This window comes from Oryza sativa, chromosome 6 (genome assembly GCF_034140825.1).
Source record: "Oryza sativa Japonica Group chromosome 6, ASM3414082v1".
Taxonomy (NCBI): domain Eukaryota; kingdom Viridiplantae; phylum Streptophyta; class Magnoliopsida; order Poales; family Poaceae; genus Oryza; species Oryza sativa.
The window spans coordinates 10,175,380-10,195,151 of NC_089040.1; the positions used below are offsets into that span (position 1 = coordinate 10,175,380).

The 19,772-nt window shown below is 42.7% G+C and overlaps 3 protein-coding genes across 3 annotated transcripts; 2 read left to right on the forward strand and 1 right to left on the reverse strand.

Moving 5' to 3' along the window:
- The first annotated feature begins 4,912 nt into the window (after positions 1–4,912).
- LOC4340764 (uncharacterized) lies at positions 4,913–8,384 on the forward strand. The gene is made up of 3 exons (XM_015785855.3): positions 4,913–5,292; positions 6,092–7,859; positions 7,947–8,384. The coding sequence occupies exons 1-3, from the start codon at positions 5,005–5,007 to the stop codon at positions 8,180–8,182; spliced, it is 2,292 nt and encodes a 763-aa protein (XP_015641341.1). The 5' UTR covers positions 4,913–5,004; the 3' UTR covers positions 8,183–8,384.
- A 2,639-nt stretch (positions 8,385–11,023) lies between these two features.
- On the forward strand, positions 11,024–14,946 carry LOC4340765 (calcium/calmodulin-regulated receptor-like kinase 2). Its single transcript, XM_015787874.3, has 8 exons — positions 11,024–11,236; positions 11,462–11,908; positions 12,091–12,244; positions 12,817–12,943; positions 13,161–13,246; positions 13,333–13,404; positions 13,697–13,900; positions 14,346–14,946. Exons 2-8 carry the CDS (start codon positions 11,565–11,567, stop codon positions 14,661–14,663), a joined length of 1,305 nt encoding a protein of 434 aa, XP_015643360.1. The 5' UTR covers positions 11,024–11,236; positions 11,462–11,564; the 3' UTR covers positions 14,664–14,946.
- Positions 14,947–15,325: 379 nt separating this feature from the next.
- LOC4340766 (phosphatidylinositol 4-kinase gamma 5) lies at positions 15,326–19,502 on the reverse strand. The gene is made up of 2 exons (XM_015787872.2): positions 19,103–19,502; positions 15,326–17,947 (listed from the first exon to the last, which is right to left on the reverse strand). Exon 2 carries the CDS (start codon positions 17,800–17,802, stop codon positions 15,700–15,702), a length of 2,103 nt encoding a protein of 700 aa, XP_015643358.1. The 5' UTR covers positions 17,803–17,947; positions 19,103–19,502; the 3' UTR covers positions 15,326–15,699.
- Between the last annotated feature and the right edge of the window lie 270 nt (positions 19,503–19,772).

The window sequence follows — 19,772 nt, forward strand, 5'->3', positions numbered from 1 at the left end:
ATCATTGTCTATATTCGTATAGATGTGTCTAGATTCATTAACATCTATACGAATGTGGGCAATACTTGAAAATCTTACATTATGAAACATTATGAAAGATGAAATAGTAATGAAATTTGTCACATCTAATACTAAAATTAAGATGGTATTAGTATTTTTTTAATATATGATGTCGTTAATTTTTTCTCCCTACTTTTTACCATTGGTCTTATATTCATAATGTACTTATCATTTTTATTTTAATACGACTCGATTTCTTCCTTAAGCATGACTTAATATTTATTAGTTTGTACAAAAATATAATACGAATGATAGTACTAGCTAAGCAATGTTTACTACGGAGTAGTAGTACTACTAACCTATAGGAGCGTGGCAACAAAAAATCATGTAACTGCTCCGAAGCAGCCTGCACAATGATGACGTGGTAGTTGGACTATAACATGCAGGGTGGAGTACTCCCTCCGTCAATAATAATAATAATAATAAATCCTTAGTTTCCGTGTCCAATATTTGACCATCTATCTTATTTAAAAAAATATGAAAATAATTAAAAAGACAAGTCACACATAAAGTATTAATTAATCGTGTTTTATCATATAACAACAATGAAAATACTAATTATAAAAAAATTCATATAAGACGAACAGTCAAACGTTAGACACGGAAACCTAGGGTTTGCCTATTTTTAGGACGAGGGAGTAGGGGTTAGACTTGTGGGTCATCTTAATTTACAACTTACTCCGTTTCATATTATAAGACTTTCTAGCATTGTTCACATTTATATATATATTAATGAATGGACAATGCTAGAAAGTCTTATAACCCGAAACAGAGGTAGTATTTTCTTTATCCTATGATCGATCAGATTCCTGGTTGGTTCAATAGGTTGTCTCTCTTCACACCATAGTACAAAAAAAACCAGACCAGGGATCCACCCGCTCTAGCCGTTAGTTTAGCCGTTAGTTCACCGGTCGTTCGTCGGGTCACCAGTCGAATCGTCGGTTTTTTATTTATTAATATTATATTTAATTTGTATTATTTTAAATATAGAACCATCACAAATTGATAAAAATATGCATAAATAAATCATTATATCTATTATTATATAGCCACGGCATAAAAAATTTGTAGTGTGGTAACATAATACATTCATAATGCCATACTGCCCTAAACAAATTAAAAACCGGTTCGATTCTTAAAAAACTGCCACCGGTTCACTAGTTCCTATAAAAACCGTCCGGTTCATAGTTTTTTACCGGTTCGATTGTAAGGATGGTCTTTTTACTGAACCAAGCTACTAAGGTCGTTTGTTCCTTTTTTCCGGTTCAACCGGGGTCGGTTCGGTTTTTTTAAGTATGCTTCACACTAGGACTGAGGACCAACGGCAGCTATAGCTTATAATAATACTAAGGTCCTGTTTTTTTATTCAAACTTCACATTTCTCGTTTTCCATTACATATATTTTAAATTGTTAAATATTGTGTTTTCTAATCTATAAAAAGTTGTTTAAAACAATGTAAACAAATCTAATTTTCAAGTTGTAGTTGTTAATATATAATTGATCATGTGCTAATGAGACGGAAGTAGGATAACAGTTAAGTTTGCAAGGTATAAGTAATAGATTGATTCTGTCATTGAATTGGATGCCTCAATCGATGATGACCCCTTATACATGTAAAATATTAAGGCTCCTTTTAAAACGTAGGAATTCAAAAATATAGAAATAGGAAAAACATAGAAATCGAGATGGCATATCTGGTTAATCCTTAGGAATGATAAAATGCAAAAAAACGTGTGAATCTTGTTCGTAGTTTGCGGCATAGCTCCAATTGTAAGTAAAACCAATAACATTTATAACATGAATAAGTTACTCACATTAATTATGCTCTTTGATAAATTAAGAGTAAATTATAGTTTGGGCTAGTTTCTTATCAACCAAAGTTTTACTTTGAACTATCCGTAACTTAAAGTTTTCATTAAGTCTACCTCATTTGCACTTTGGACCACCTTCTCTATCTCTTTCTTCTCCACCTCCGGCTCCCACCACCACCACCACCATTATTTTTGCCACTACCTGGAGCTTGATTGATAAGGCACTGGCAAGCTCCTCTTCTCCCATACCGGAGGGGAGAACTTCTCCCCAGTCCCATTTCTTCCCCGCCTGCCCTAGTGCCTCAGCCACAAATGCCGCCAGATCATAATAAAGCAGGGCCATCAAGGTGGTGACGAGCTTCGCCGCCAGGTCAGAATGAAGCAAGGAGCAGTCCATTGGATTCAGATGAAGGTGGTGATGGTGGTGGGAGCTGGAGGTGGAAAAGAGAGAGACGAAGAAAGCGTTATACTCCTTCCGTCCCTAAATATTTGACAACGTTAATATTTTTTAAACATGTTTGACCGCTCGTCTTATTCAAAAATTTTGTGAAATATGTAAAACTATATGTATACATAAAAGTATATTTAACAATGAATCAAATGTATAGGAAAAAAATTAATAATTACTTAAATTTTTGAATAAGACAAACGGTCAAATATGTTTTAAAAAATCAACGGCGTCAAATTTTTAGAGATGGAGGGAGTATATCCACAGTGCAAAAGAAGTAAACATATACCAGCAGACGACGAAGGTGGCCACCTACAATAACGAGCCGCTCATGGGCGTTCTCGCTGGTGGAGTTTGTCAGTTACTTCATATGACAACATCTTACTCTGCCATAAGTTCCCTTAATTTGCTTTGCATGCAGAAATCACCATCTGATTTATGCACCGAACTTGTTTCAGATAATCTCTGAATTTCTTTTACATCCTCATTCACTACAATAGATAGTGAAACTCCCTCTACTAGCTACTTCACCAATACTTTTTGTGCGTCTAGAAGCAGGTCCCCGGCCGGTAAGACGGTGAAGGAGCTCCACATCGGCATCGGCAAGCCACACGGCCCGGTGTTGGGGCTCCAGAGGGCGAGGCACGGCTACGTGCTCGGCAAGAGCGCCGCCTTCGCCTACGTCGTCCGCGCCGCGCCGCCGGCCGACATGCATCTAGCTAGGTCATTGGCTACAAGCTCGTTTCAAATATGCTTGTCCGCGGCTCCACCCACCCAATCGTCGTCCACTGCCACCGCAGCAACAATCCTCACCATCCACGAATTCTAATTGGCGCGTACGCGCCGGCCCACACGGCCCAATAAACGGCAAGACACGGTTAGTTTTTTTTTCCGAATTTTTTTCTATATATGTGTAAACTTTTAACTCATATTTGAAAACTTTCAACTCCGATTTGAAAACTTTCAACTTCGACTTGAAAACTTTCAACTCATATTTGAAATCTTTCAACTCAGATTTAAAAATTTTCTACTCGAGATTCAAAAACATTCAATTCAGATTCGAAAACTTTCAACTCGAGATTCGAAAACTTTCGACTCGAGATTTGAAAACTTTCAACTTGAGATTTGAATACTTTCAAATCAGATTTAAAAATTTTCAAGTTAAGATTTAAAAACTTTCAACTCAAAACATTTTTTAAAAAATAAGTGTGCTAAAGATTAAAAAAAGTAATCAGAAAAAAACGAAAAAAAAACCGAAAAAAATCGCAAAAGAAAAGGAAAAAACAAATCGCAAAAAAAGACTGATGGGCCTTGGGTCGGGAGCAGCCAACTAGCAACCCTCCTCATCATCACCGGCATCCTGCTCGGCTAGGCCAGCCCCATCTAGTAGCTCAGACGCAACAAGTTGTAGTAGCAAGGACAAGGCCGCGGCGAGCGTGATCATGCCAGTAGCACCGACCACCGATTGGTAGAACAATGTGTCGTGGGCCCCACATGTTTTTTTTCTTATCACACAAAACCAGCCCTCCATAGTCCATACTGCCATGGGACCTGATTTAGATGGTTCTCTCAAGATCAGGGGTGAAGATTTCTGGTATTACGGTTTAGAGATGTTAATTGAACGGAGGCTGAGGGAATTACCGATCGGGCGTCCGATCCATACATGCAAAAATCGCGCCACGCGCGTGCAAAACCACTTTAAACTGATTTTTTCTCTTAAATTATTTATCCAAATCATAATCCGATTGCACCATTAAATTCGTTGCAATTAAATCTTTAAAACAAGACCACACATGGATATATTCCGACGAAAAAAATTTAGCTTATTATTGAATTTTTTTAAAAAATGTTTCACGATGTTCCACCAAGTATATCGGAATTGTTTCACTAAGTAGATCGAAAATGTTTCAATCGTTTAAATCGGACGTTGTTTCACCTATATAAAAACAATGTTTCAGCAAATAACGAAAGAATGTTTCAGTTCACTACAACATTAGATCTATACATAGTGAAAAATTGTGAGTACACTAGGTGAAACATTTTTGGTGGAAAAAAAATAAAACGAATTCCCTTAATAGAGGGTTTCTAAAATATGTGGGTGATTTGTTGCAAAAGAATGTTTCGTTCAATGCAACATTAGATCTACATATAGTGAAACATTGTGAGTACACTAGGTGAAAAAAAAATAAAACGAATTCTCTTAATACAGGATTTCCAAAATATGTGGATGATTTGTTGCAATGGAGTATGTGGTGGAGACACGTGGCAGGTGGGCCAGAGAACGTGGTGGGGCCCAGGCACCTGCATGCATGCGCGTGGGGCCGGGGCCGTGGGGGGAGCCTCCGATCTGCTCCACCCCCGCTGGTCGCCCGAGAGCGAGCATTTTCGTAATTGAACTCAATACAAATATGAGGGATGGAAAGTGGACTTATCCCTGAACAGAAATTAGTCGTGGAACTTGGTAGTACCCAACAAATCAGGCTTAAGGAAACCAAGCCCAACGGGCCAGAGCACCCACCACACCTCCGACACGGACTCGGGGGCCCATAATTCCGCTACGACATATTGCGCGACTCGACCCAACCCCGACCCAGCCCGACGCACGGACGAGCCAGACCGATCCCCATCCGTTTCGGGCCGCCTCATCCCCGACCTCGCGGAGCAGCGGCCGCGACGCGCCCCCCATGGCCTCGCCGCCCGCCGGCGACGCCCCGCCGCCGGCGGCGGCGGCACGGGAGGAGGAGGAGGAGGAGGGCGTGAGCTGCGGCATCTGCCTGACGGACGCGCGGCGGGCGGTGCGCGGGGAGCTCGACTGCTGCGCCCACCACTTCTGCTTCGTCTGCATCATGGCGTGGGCGCGCGTCGAGTCGCGCTGCCCCTTCTGCAAGGCCCGCTTCCGCACCATCACCCGCCCGCCCGTCCCCGGCCGCTTCCCTTCCCAGCGCGTCGTCGCCGTCCCCGAGCGCAACCAGGTCGAGTGCCCTAATCTCTAAACAGAACACCCCCCGCGAGTTCTTGTCTCTGAATTTTGCAAGCTACTGTTAGAATCCAGATATACAACTGTTAGATTTATTTCTAGTCTGTACTCTGATTGTTGTTAGTGTAGTCATATTATAAGTGCTTTGATTTTTTTTCCTACTCAAAACTTCTTTAGATTTGATTAAGTTTGTAGAAAAATTTAGCAATATCTATAACACCAAATTAGTTTAATTAAATGTAGCATTGAATATATTTTGATAATATGTTTGTTTTGTGTTGGAAATACTGTTATATTTTTTTATAAACTTGTTCAAACATAAAGAAGTTTTGGGCTGATAAGTAGCGGTGTGGATCATGATAAGACATAGTCACATAGATACAAAACGTTACTGCAATTAAATTTTGCAATATACCGTCGAAACCCAAACATTTATTATGATCACTTGCCTATTATGCTGTAATTCGGCAATTTTGGTTCTTTGCTAAGCTCTGTTTGGCACTGTGGTGTATCGAATATCTTAAAAACTTTACTCTTGTTGTACAGAGTAATTAATTGGAACACTTTTGCTATGCCGTTGCAACAAAAACTCACTATAATTGATAAATATTCTATATTCATGTAATCCTCTAGATTTCTCGTTGCATCACATTAACTGCAATCTAGTCATTGAAGGCCTTAATTCTTGTACTACAATGCCAACAAGTTGTCATTACCTCTGCTATTATGTTATTATACTTTTCCTCTATTGTTTGCGAATTCTTGCAAGACTGACATGTTGTTTCCGCTCACAGGCTTGCAACCCTTCGGGCAATGGCAGCAGCACTGTAGACGCTGATCTCTATGCAAACACCAGCTGTAGCGTATGTAACCTCTCCAATGATGATGAACTGCTGATGTTGTGCGAGCTCTGCGATTCTGCTGTGCACACTTACTGTGCCGGTCTAGGCACTGAAATTCCTGAGGGTGACTGGTTCTGTACGGACTGCATGACAGCCAAGGAGGAGCATTCGAGGTGTGAGATTGACGATGACAATTCTAGTGATCATGGTGAATTTAAAATCACCATTGAAGTTCCAATAGCTGATCCAGTTGCTGCTCCTTCCATTTCGGATATTGTGGATGAGGGTCACTCTCCAAATTTAGTACAAAGGTCAAGTGTGCAGAGCAACAGGCCTTCCATTTCTGATCCAGTTCCTTCCATTTATGATATTGTGGATGACGATTACACCACAATTCCAATAGGCAGGGTCAATGCAAGGAGCACTAGGCTGGACAGTAGGGCTGAGCGTTTGCCATCACAGGGTATTTCCGTTGGACCACAATGCCCTGAATCTCCTCAGGAGCGAGAAAATAGTCGGGTGTGTTCGCATGCCCGTTCTCGCATTGAGTCTGAGAGAGCTAGAACACTGCGTAACTCTCGCAATCTTGGTAGCCGTATAAGGGAACTGCGTGAGAACTGGTCTGCTCTCCGTTCAGGTTCGATTGGGTTTGCAACACAATTACACAATAGGAGAAGGGGAAATGGTGCTGGTACTTGTGATATTGAAGAACGCCATCGGTCCACAACAACCTTCATGGAGGTGGCTGCTTCCTCATCTGGTCATGCTAAAAAAATTTCACCTAAGAATAGTTCTGATGTGCACAAGGCATGGAAAATGCTAGAAATGGCAAAATCATCTGGTGGGAAGAAGAAACCTGACAACCCTTCCTCCCTCAATTGCAGTGTTCCATTCTCCATGGGGAATAGATCGACTTCATACAGCCCAATTGATGCAATTTTAGGACATAAGAATAACAAGCTGTATGATGGAATAACTCAGAAAAACAACGCGGAACAACACCGTAGTACAAACATGGAAAATAAACCTCCAACAATGAATTTTGGAGAATGCCGTAAACTGCAGGAGAAATTCCATGGGTCAGCTCATGGAAGAACACCTTCTACAATTATGAGGCAGGAAAGTTTGACTGGTAAAGTTTCCTCATCAAGCAATAATGAGAAGCATAATCGTAGTATAAACATGGAAAATAGGCCTCCAACAGTGAATTTTGGAGAACACCGTAAACTGCAAGAGAGTGCATCAGTTCATGGAAGAATACCTTCTACAGTTATGATGCAGGAAAATTTGAATGGTAAAGTTGCCTCATCAAGCAATAATGAGGATGCAGGTCAAATATTTGAATCTTCACGTGACGTAAGCAGACCAGAGAAATCCAAACCAGTTGTATCCTGTCCGCTTACGTTCAGTTTACTATCTGGCCAGTCCATGGTGACCTCATCACAACAATTAAGACCTGGATGGAGCCAATCTACCGAAATGGTAAGCTCTCAGGAACCATCAGCCACTGCGGCATCTATTGACATCGGTACAGCTGGAGCAAACGACAAAGTTAAAGGTTCTAGACCAGATCGTCTTGAGCGCAAGAGAAAACTTGGTTCTGAAACACATGATGACAAGGGATCCAAGAGATCTATGTCAAGTTGTAAAATAAGAAAAAGTGATATTTCATTTTTGGCCATACGTGAGTTGAAGCTGCTCAATATAGACAAAACTTATGGTATGTACTCTCCTTTTGATTCTTTGTTCACTAACAGGACTTTTAAATTGTTGCCTATTTGTTAATAAAAACTTTCTGGTGATTCAGGTTCTGACACCTTCAAGGAAGTTGCTCGAGCAGCAACGCATACTGTTTTGGCCTCCTGTGGATTGGAACATTCACCATCGGTAGCTCTTGCACTCCCAAGACCGGTTTGCAAGCACACCTGCAAAACTGAACCTCTCCCATCTCCAGATGTACTGACCGATTTTTGCAGAGAATGCTTGTGTAATTTTGTAAAAGAAGTCATCAGCTCATTGTTGTCTGGCAGGAAGATGGAGTGAACTGCTTCATCATGTTAGAATAGTTTAGAAACCTACATACAGTTGTGGTTTTCTTTCCTGTAGTTACTTAAGGTGAAACATCCTGCAACAGATAGTGTAGACAGTGTAGACATGTTGTACATTCTGTACCATGTTAAGGTTAGTGTAGACATGTACATTCTATACCGTGTTAAGGTTATCATTACAGAGCAGTTTTTTTCTCTCTCTTTCTCTCTTCGTTGTGAATTACAGTGCAGCTGTGCAAGTGCAGTTGCTAGGCCTAATCCATACTGTCATACTGACACTCTCTTTAATTTGCCATAATTTTGGTGCTGGCAGTCTAGCACCAAACACCTGCTGCTTCATATGAGGTATGGTTGGTGCACCTGGAGCACGGAATCAATCTCACATGGCTGGATTTGTAAAGTTCAGGACAAAAGTCCCCCAAAGAAAGAAAATTCATCTCTTTGACATGATTTCTGATGTCGAATGGTTGCATTTGAGCATGAATAGCTTTTATTGCTTGGTTGAACAAATGTCTTGAATGCAAGAAAGCTGTGTCCTTGCGACATTGCATGTGTACGTCACACCTATACTTTATCCTAATTTTGTATACTAGTTTTAATGCAACATGCGAAGTTGATATGTTCAGGAAGTCATTAGAATGTGAGCTAAGCTGCTCCAGTTTGGCTTGTTTTGTAATTAAAAAAAAATGTGTTTGCCGACTCGCCGTCAGCATTAACCAGCTCGACCAAGATCTTGACAAAAATGAAATGGTTTCAACGAGCTGTACAGATTTTGTCAATGATTCATGTGATTGGAGTGTCCAATCTAGCCGAATTTGTAAATCAGCCATGCTTCTTCAGACAATCATTTGTTGATCACTGTTCAACAACGTGCTTGCCTGTTGTAGCACCATGCAATTGATCGATTAAAATTTTTAAAAGCAAATAAATGCAGCTAACCCACGGAATTCAACCATGAATTCTCATTTACTTGCTAATAACAAGTCAAAGCTTGTTAACTACTGAAGTTTACTTTAAAATTTTATAATTTGAAACAAGAGGTTGAACTTAAATAGGATATTGTTAGCTCTGTAGGCTCAGCTCGTCAGTACAGAACATTCTTTTTTTTTAAAAAAAAAAAACAGGGTGTTTGTACTGTCAAGTCATGAATGCCCTTATAACACAGAAAATACCAGAGAAAGAAGTGTTCACTACTCTTAGCTCGTTAACATCATCAGCTCATTGATTCAATCAAAAAACATTTCTGCATCCACTAGCAACCCTAATTGCTACTACCAAGTAAATTACGACCGGCGTCAGGTTGTTAAACAAAGATCAACAAGGGAAGAACAACAGAGAGCCGAATAAACAACAAAATGCAGGCGTTAAGTTCAAGAGAAAGACTTAAGCAGAGAAAGCAACTGGATTTGGAAGACAAATTTATTTATTTAAGAGCTTCCTAATGTTAGATCTGTCCATATTAACTTCTTGGCGGTAGCATCCAGCAAAGAGAAAAGCAGGACACGCGTGCATGACGTTACTGTGCCTCTTCTGCAATTGCTCCTGAGTTCTTTGCCTCCCTGACCACCAAACCACTGAATTTCTGTGGAGAAACAAATTTGTTCTCTTTTCTTTCTTGGTTTCAAAGAAAAAAAGAACAGCACAGTTGCTGTGAATGTAGTCTAATGAGTCACAGACAGGTGGACCCTGTGAAATCTTTACATGATAGGGACATAGGGTTGACATGGCCTCATTTGCACATGTCAGGTCAATGCGAAAAAAAGAAAAAGAGTGAATTGCATTATGGGCTAGCTATGTTTACCATTGTCTCACAATGGACCAGGTATATCTTTGAAAAAGAGATTAGCGGCGCTGGTGAAGTTAGTAGAGGAGGCGGTGCATGGCCAGGACAGCACAGCTTGTTTGCTCGGTTAGAGCCACATACATTTGGGAGGAGTTAAGTGATTGATGCATGCTTGCTTGGTTACAGACTCCAGTGGCCGACTGGCCATTTGGCACCGTTGCCAGCCAAACCGGGATAGCTTACGAGATTTTCATTTGGGTAGAAGCAGCGGGTGCTAGGAACAGGATGTTAATTCCCAGCGTAGCCTCCGGTTCATGATGCAACTCACACTAGCATTACCGGAAGTTCGACGCAATTGCCAGTATGCCTGCGGAGTGGATGGTTGCGTCCGGCAGCGCGTCGGCGAGGGTGTGGCTGGATAATGGGATTGGCTGACATGGGATAGGTCTCACGCTGGCGTACGGCACCATCTCCTCCGGCGTTGTCGATGCCGGCCTTGAACGCGCCGACGAGAGTCGCTACGAGAACGATGTTGGCAGGGACAAGTCTAAATTGCTATACCCTGGTCCAAACTACAAACAAGTGTAATCTTATATGGTGTTAAGTGAAAAGTTTGGTATAGATATGGTATTAAAAACTAGCCCATAGTGCAATTTACTCAAAGAAAAACTAGTCATCATCACCTGCTTCCATGCTAGACAAACATGAGCAAAAACTGAGATTTAGAAAAGGACAGACAGAGACAGAGATATAGAGAAAGCGAGAGATAAACTGGCTTCATAAACTGGAGTTGACAAACTGCTTGGTATACCGGTTAAATTCAATCAAGTTCCAAACTCAAACTATAAATTTCTTTTTATTGGATAAATTTGTCTGAATTTCATGGTTTTCAACCGTTTGCGAACGGTTTTCATGGCCTGGAGTGGAGACGGTTTTGTGGACCCTGAAACTCAGTGGCAGATATTAACTACTCCTGGGCTTGTGAAATACTCATAAAAAATATATATATTTTTTATTATTATCAAGTTGGGGGTTGGACCGCGTCTACTCCACAGAGCTCTTCTTCTTCCACGCGCCAGTCTCCTCCAAACTCGTCGACGTCTCCCTCCTCCTCCTCCTACCCCCACAGGGAAGGATCGACGCAACCAAGCAAGAATTGAGAACTTGTGTTGTTCTATGTCTCGTTCTTGCTGCGATTTGAAGTAATCGGGGATCAAAAATCGTTGTCAAGACTGAAGAATCTTGATTTTTTTTTTCAGTGCATAGGTATGTATATGTTCTTGCTGATGCCTGTGTTTTGGGATGAGATTTTTTTTTTTTTGTCGAATTCTGACGAAAGATTTGGTTCTTGGCGCGTGGCGCCGCGGCGGAATTCTAGTTGTAAGATTGTGTTTTGTTTTGGCGGAATTCTTGGTGCGTTTCGCGGCGGAGTTTGCCCGCCACGGGGGAGATCGGTTCTTGACGCGTGTTGCTGCTGCTCATCCATGGCAGGAGGAAGAAGAGGAGAAGCTGGGACGTTGCTCCTCACGCGGGTGATCTCGCACCGGCATGGTCTTTGCCTCGCCGGGAGGAAGAAGGCGTCGTCGCGGCGGGGATGGTCGATAGGGCGGCGGACGTGGTCATCGGGGTCACCGCCGGCGTCGCCGCGGCGGTGGCCGCGGCGGCGCTCGTGCTCCTCGCCATCTGCCTCTACCGGAGGCGGCGCGCCAGCGCCAGCGTCGCCGCCCCGGCGCGGTCGCCGGAGTCGTCCACCGCGACGCTGCGCGCCAACGGCAGCCTCAACTCCAGCGTGTCCCTCTCCGTCGCCTCCGACTGGGACCACCACCCGCCGCCGGCGAAGCGCGCCGCCGCGTTCTGGGCGTGGAGGGGCGGCGCCAACAACGGCAGCCACTCGCCGCCGCCGGTCTCCGTCTCCGGGATCCCAAAATACCATTACAAGTAATGCCACCTACTTACTCCCACATTAATCAACAACTCTTGTCATAATCAAAGTGGCCACTCACATGGTGATAAATATTATCCTCATCTGAAATTCTTGGTTCGATGTGATCATAATTCATACTCCATTTTGTCTGAATGTTTCGATGTCATGAATGTATTGTTGGTTTGGTTTGTTTCAGAGATCTGCAGAAGGCGACCAACAACTTCACCACGATTCTGGGGCAAGGATCGTTTGGTCCTGTGTACAAGGCTGTAATGGCCACCGGAGAAGTGGTTGCTGTAAAGGTGCTCGCGAGTGATTCAAGGCAAGGTGAAAGAGAGTTTCAGACAGAGGTATGAATGTTTGGTGGTTTTTCTTCTTTTCTTTGGAAAGGAAGTTTGGTGATTTTTCTGGCTCCAAAGTTCTGACGTTTTCTTTCATTTGTTAGAAGCAACTCTTTTATGTGGAAATTAGCTCTGAAGATTAGTTTACTAAGAAGGATACAATTAAGCATTGGCTGTGTTTGTTTGTTGTCACAGAATGACAGCTACTGTGTTTGTTCCAAATTAGATGTTGTGGTGAGACCCTCTCTTTGTAGTGTATGGACCATTGTTTTGGGGGTAATAGAGAAGTAAACTAAGGGACAAACCTTAGGCGGAGAAAATTTAGTGTACGAATATATAAATGTAATTGTTCACTTTTAGCTAATCCCTAGTATTGGCTATTATGGATATTACCTTCCCTAACAGAAAAAATGCTTGTGTTCTGTTAGGATTGTGTTGCTTGAGTGGTGATGATACATGATATGGGTAGACCAAGTGCAACTTACAATATCTTTAAACTTTGGAACTTAGTTGGTTATGAAGAATTTGACTTTGATAAACTGCAGCACAACCATGACTAATTGACTATATCTTCTTTGCAGGTAGCATTGCTTAGTAGGCTGCATCACAGAAATCTTGTTAATTTGGTTGGATATTGCGTGGATAAAGGCCAGCGCATTTTGATTTATGAGTTCATGAGCAACGGGAATTTAGCAAGCCTTTTGTATGGTAAGTCTACTTTTGGAAAATGAAATATAAACGAGAGAAGCCAAAGAAAATGACTTTTTTTTTAGATAATGCAAAGAAAATGACTATATAGTACTTCTACACAAAACGGATATAGTATGTGGTACATTACTAGGAATAACATTGGTCCTTGAATTCCAAATATAGGTTGGTCCTTGAATTCCAATTTTTCCTCCTAATAATGACCATGTCCTTTCAGATGATAATAAGCGGAGTTTGAGCTGGCAAGAAAGGCTACAAATTGCTCACGATGTAGCTCATGGCATTGAGTATTTACATGAAGGGGTACGGTTGATGGCTATTAAAAATGTACCTTTCTTGTTAATGACCTATTCATGCCAATTAATAATAAGCTATGACTATTTGTGCAGGCTGTTCCACCTGTTATTCACAGAGATCTAAAGTCTGCTAATATACTCTTGGATCATTCAATGAGGGCCAAGGTTAGAAAATTTAAGATGCACTTCATGTTAATCATTGCAAAAGCCTTTGTACTTCATAGGCACTTTTCAGTATGATTTCTGCCAGTTGTTTAACCAAACTCAAAATGAGTCTATAGTTCAGAGATCAACTGCACCAACTCAAAATGTTTTCTATGATGAGTCTATAGTTCAGAGATCAACTGCACCAACTCAAAATGTTTTCTGTAAAGATGCATCCATGCAACTGAAACAAAAAAGTTCATTCCTGAAAATGCCTGAAGTGAATATTTAAGTGTGGATTTGGTGGGTGCAGGTTGCTGACTTTGGTCTATCAAAGGAGGAAGTATATGATGGAAGGAAGTCAGGCCTCAAGGGCACCTATGGATACATGGATCCTGACTACATGTCCACCAGCAAGTTCACAAAGAAGAGCGATGTTTATAGTTTCGGCATAATACTTTTCGAACTCATTACCGCCATAAATCCACAACAAGGTCTCATGGAGTACATTGATCTAGTAAGTGAATTTTAACATGTTTTACAGTAACTCCAGACAAAATTGTAGAAGTCCTTCCAAATGGAAACTTTTTCAATGTAAAGTACTTCAAATTAAATGAATTGCTCACTTCTTATGTATGATGTATCCCTTTTTATGTGTGGTATAATTCCAGTCATGCACAGCATACAGTGTACAAAGGAGAAACCCAATGATCTTAAGAATGCACTAGCTGAAACACCAAATTTTTAATTTTCACCTGTTCAACTACTACCAAAGAGACATTTCCCCACTATTGCCATGTGCACCATGACATCAGATTATTATGTAATAAACAACATGGTTATTCAGAAACTATTATTCCTGTAAGATGACTTTACCTTTGCAGTGATAACAACTTGTGCACAAGCACCAATGTCATTGGTAAGTGTACTTATTATACATATACGGATATACCTCTTTCCAGGCAGCCATTGGAGGGGAAGGAAAGGCTGATTGGGATGAGATACTGGACAAGAACCTCATAGTGGGGAACATTGCTGAAGAGGTAAGGATCCTTGCTGATGTCGCCTACCGATGCGTTAACAAGAACCCGAAAAAGAGGCCCTGGATATCAGAGGTAACTCAGGCCATATCAAGAATAAGGCAGCTCCAGCTGATGAAACTCGACACACTGAATCTGCCGAGGAGCGAGACCAGGACTGTTCTGAGGAGGATTGAGCACCAGCATGTTGAGCTGACTGATCTTACCAGTATGAAAGAACTGACACCTATAACAGCTTGAACGAACTCTTATTCCCTCTAGGCTCTAATAACATGACCAGGTGAAATGTAAACAGAAATGAACTTCCACCTAGGTTTGAGGAGCCCTTGTCGTGTAAAACATCAATTAATTTTGCCCTTCTGAAGGTCTATTAGATGCCAATATTATAGGTCTTGCTAATTTGGATGATTTCTAACTTGGGCTTAAATAGTTGTAAATAGCATCAATTGGTAATGTGGACTCTGTAGCAGCAAATGGAAAGCAAGTCATAGATGATCTATCCAGATTGCTGTATTTTCCTCAATACTGTTCTGCATTTCAGATGCATTTATGCTGGTGACCAGTAGTTCTGACAGAATTGAACTCTAGTAGGATCTAAAGGCTGCACAGTACGCAGGCTGACAGGAAGACATTAGGCTGCAGTTAATTAGCCATATTTTCAGATGCAATTCATGAGAGCATCAAACTTGTATAGTACCATATGAAAAGGAAGTTGATTCCAAGAATCCCAGCAGCATGAACAGCAGACTGAGAGTAAAACTGCATCAGTAAACCACTGATACATCTGTGTGACCACAAGGGGGTTTATTCAGTATACACAACATGACATGGAGAACACAACAAAAAACCCTGCAAGTCGAGCTTTAACAGTAGAGTACTCTGAAGACTGAACAAATGTTCAATGATCACATCAGGAAACCCTTTTTTTTTAATGTTTTATTTGAATGACATCTTTGAATGCATATCATGAGTGGAAGAACTGGGCGGCCAATGACTGGGCAGGCTGATCATCCCAACTTCCTTCAAGCAACTCATGTCTAACTAGAAAAGAAAAAAAAGAAGAAAATAAAAAGATTATGTACAGAAAAAAGGCCATCATCACAACATGGACCTCTGGCACAGGCGATAGCAGTTGTTGCTCAAACCCTATTGCAAGCCTGTAAAAGGATGGCTTTTATTCTACAGCTGCATAGCTCGAACACCTGCAAGAAAGCCACAACCAAACAGCAGCAGCCAAACCACAAGTATTCTTCACCTCCCCTACTCCTGCGCTAACTCAAAACTGGCAAGAAGTGCCAAGCCTCTGCCTTGCCCTTTGCCCCGCAGCGCCGCACTTGCGCGAGCGGAATGCCTCGGGAAGGAGCTCCTGGAACTTCTCGAGGAATAGCGCCCATGTCTCCGATCCCATGTCGGCCAGCTTGACGAAGCTCGCACTTGTCGGAAGTTGCTCATTTGCACTCCTCCAGTTGCCAACCTGGGAGCCACTGTGGTTGCTGTTGCCCTCGAAAATTTTCACAGGATCCATTATCTTTGGAGCAGCGGGGAGCTGACACTGGATTTTGTCGCCGAGACGCACTCCATTCAGTGAGGTTGATAGCTTGGAAATGTTAGGAAGCCACTTGTTGATAGCTTTAGGGTAACCTAACTTTTCTGCATTGCTTTCTTCCTCCTCAATGTCATCTTCCTCTTCTTCAATGGCTTCATCCAGTTTAGACAGTGGGTTTCTTGAGCTTCCCCCCTTAAGTTCAAAATGATAGGCTGGTTGTGCTTTCAGCATTTCATGATCATCTTCACAATCAAGTTCAAATTGAATTGCATCCTCATCACCAGAATCAATTTCAGTGGAGCTCTCTTCACGTTCAATTGCCAGCCTCCTTGCTTCCATACAGACAACCTCTAACTCACTTGGCTGATCTTCCATCCCGGTAAATTCCCTGCTCATCATCTCACCAATCTCTGCAAGGCAAAGACCAAATGATGTGGCTTCTTTCAGAAATATGGTGGAGAGTATTAGCACTCTAAGGCATGCTTCATGGATCATAGGAAGCTCCATACGAAGCATGTCAGCATCTTTCATCGGATCAAGATTAGCTATGTAATCAAGTTCATCATCAGAGAATGGAATGGACGCCTGTGGCCAATGGATCCATTCAAAATAAGGATCCTCCAAGCACTCTGGGAGGCAGAGACCATGATCAATAGGGATCAGTTCAGTCTGATTCCCAAATTTTCCTGGTCCAGTAAGCTTCCTGACCAGAAGATTTCCAGCATGCCTATCGGTGTTGAAAATTCTAATGTCAAGAATACCAATCCTATGAACAGCAGAGACAGGAAAGCTTGAAGTCCCATGGTCACTGGCATCAAAATCATGAGGAATGAACTGCTGAAATGATGCAATCTTGCTTACAGCCCCTGGATAGTCCTTAGAAGCCTTCATGTTGGCTGAACTGACGCATTCATTCACATTAAATACAGGATGAGAGATCTTAACAAGAACCGTTGGGGGAACATTAGCAGAGTTATCATAATCCAGAAGGTAGGCAGCAACCTCTCTAAAACCAGTCTCACCAACTCGAACCGATCTTTTAAGGCCAGGCTGCCCAAGGGCTTTCCCTGTAAAACCTTTTGGATTGTTGGGTGCAAATGGCTCCTCGTCATTTGGCTTCACAATGGCAGCATTCTCACCTTTGCTGTTTCTGAAATAGTAGGCACCACCAAGCCCACTATTGACAGGTATTGGATCCACACCATTTCTTATAGCCCTAGCAACATCCTTCACAAGCTGCTTAGTCCGAGAACAACGGCTTGGGCATACTAACAACTCAATTGGACCACCCCTATCCCTTTGCTGCTGGATATCCTTGCCAGTAGGAGACAAGCATGGGGTGGAGGAGCTTCGATGCATGAAAGTCTTGGTCAGAAGCAATGGAGAATCATTCCGGATAGTGCTGAGATCATTCTTAAGCACACGATCACCAAATGTCAGAGAACTCTCTTCTGTTGGAACATTCAGGGCAAGCTGCAGCTTTCTTTTGACTGTGTGTGCATTGTCACCTCGATCTAATTGAACAGCCAGTACACAGCCGGTGTCAGTTTGGACAAAAATACGCTTCCACCCACTAGCTCTGCCCTCACTTCTACTTTTCGAAGGGTACTCGCTGCTCAGAGCACGGTTCAAGGCTGAAACTGCCATCTGGGTCTGAACTGGGCTCTCCAAGTTGCGAGACATGGCTAACAATGACAAAGGAATGGAGGTCAATGCACTAGAGGCAGCTGCAACAATGAGGCCCTTCTTACGCCTCTCTTCGCTCCTGCGCCCGTCAAACTTGGCAGATGACGCGGTGCTAGGGTGCGAGAGAGATGTCACAGCAGCAATCATCAGGCGACAAAGGACATCTTGAACACTAGCTCGAGGGCACCAGAAAGCAACAACAAATCAGAGAGTTGAAGACTGCAGTAACCTCCCCTACAAAGGGGAGCTGCTACAAAACCCAACAAGCTCAATTTCGGTAGATAACCGGATCCTGCAAAAACAGACAGAACAAACGGAGGTTACCATGATGTTTTTATCAAGTCAGAAACCAGCTACATGCCTACATATAAGCATCAAAACATAGAAGTGCTTCTCCACATGACCTCAAACAACTCTTGCTTCCATCCTCAGTATAAAATATGAAATGCAAGATGAGGAAGTTTCCTCAAGATACCATCCACTTACAAAATTAAATAAATCCCAACACTTCACACGACTAAGTGAGCATTTATATTTCTTAAGAGAAAGTTTACCACACGTAAGGGGAGTGGAATACCACTTTCCATATGATTGTTGACTATTACTAGTAGGTAGCAGCAGTAGTATACTACTACTAGTGCAAGCTTTTTAAGGGTGCACACCGAAGCCATTATATGTTCGTTGAACTTGAACACACGGATGCATTCTTTCGCCGGCTTCATCATTCGGATTCATATGCTGTCCCCCATCCACTCTACCATCAGCATCAGCTGTCCTTTGGCTTACCCTGAATCTCGGGCAACTGATGAGATGAGATCTAGACATGTCTCCAAACATTCCATGTAGTAAACACCGATCCAGTCCGGTATAGCTCCACTGCAGCAGCTTGATTGCCTCCCGATTCAACCACCATATCATGCCTAACTCACGGCCATCTCACTCTCATCTCCTCACCACGGTTACTCTTCTCAAAGAAAAAGAAAAGCGTGTATCTTTTACTACAGAAATCTAGTACACCTTGAAATGAAACTACACTACAGTGGATTTGCAAGTACTACAGATTTTGCCTCACAGCAAGAAACAGATCAGCTGCGGAAGAAAAAGAAAAAGCAAAGTTTAATCCTACCCACCGACATTAATTTCACCAGGCTGATGAAAATCGTGCGTCCAGCTAATCCCAGAGAATCTTTAGCAGATGGAAATTAGTGCTTCAGAAACTACTACTAGATGCATTTCTTAGCAAGAAAGCACGAGTTTTTCTGACCAAAAATGCACAGCGTTTTGCTCAAACAACTAAAGATAACTTGGATTTGGGGGATAAAAAGAAAAATCGGAGAAGGCATAAACCCAAGCTTCATCAACGGAGATGCTGCTGAAGCGGAAACCAAAGCGAGAGGAGAGACCCACCCCCCGAGAAATCCGGGAGGGAGGGAGCTCGTGTTCCCACCTGATCCAATGCTGAGCGACGGGAATGGCGGCCCGCCGCCGGCGGGTCCGCAGATCTGGCGAGCGCGCCGCCGCCGCACCACACTTCCCTTCCCCCGCTCCGGCAGCAGGCAGCGAACGCCCCCGGCACGCTTCGCCGACGGCAGGCCGCCGCCGCCGCCGCCCTCCGCCTAAGCTAGCGAGCTCGCTCCCACCTCCCCGCCTCCTCCTCGCCGCTCGCCGCCGTCCTCTCGCGCTCCGGGTGGGTGCGTGCGTGCGTGCGTGAGCGAGAGCGAGCGTGCGCTGTGGGTGGTGGCTGTCTACTCAAGTAGAAGAAGAAGAAGAAGAGAAGGTTGGGTTAACCTAAGGTGGAGAGTTTAACCATGGTTAAGTTAACTAGGGGGGTGGTGCGTGGGGCGTGTGCTCTGGTCCCTGTAGTAGTTTGTTTTATAAACTTGTAATTATCTTGTTTATTGTACTTTATTCCAAAATATACTAACTTTAGGTAGGAATATGTACGTAGACAAATAGTTGTCCAGATGCATAGCTAAAGGTTAGCATGGTGTGGGAGCACGTTTTACTTTTTGGTGTATATGGTTTTAAGGTGCATAATCTTTCCACGTCATATTTAGATGGTATGTAGATAACTCTTAAAATAGGAATGGGGTGTGCTTCTCCTAGTTTGTTGTAAT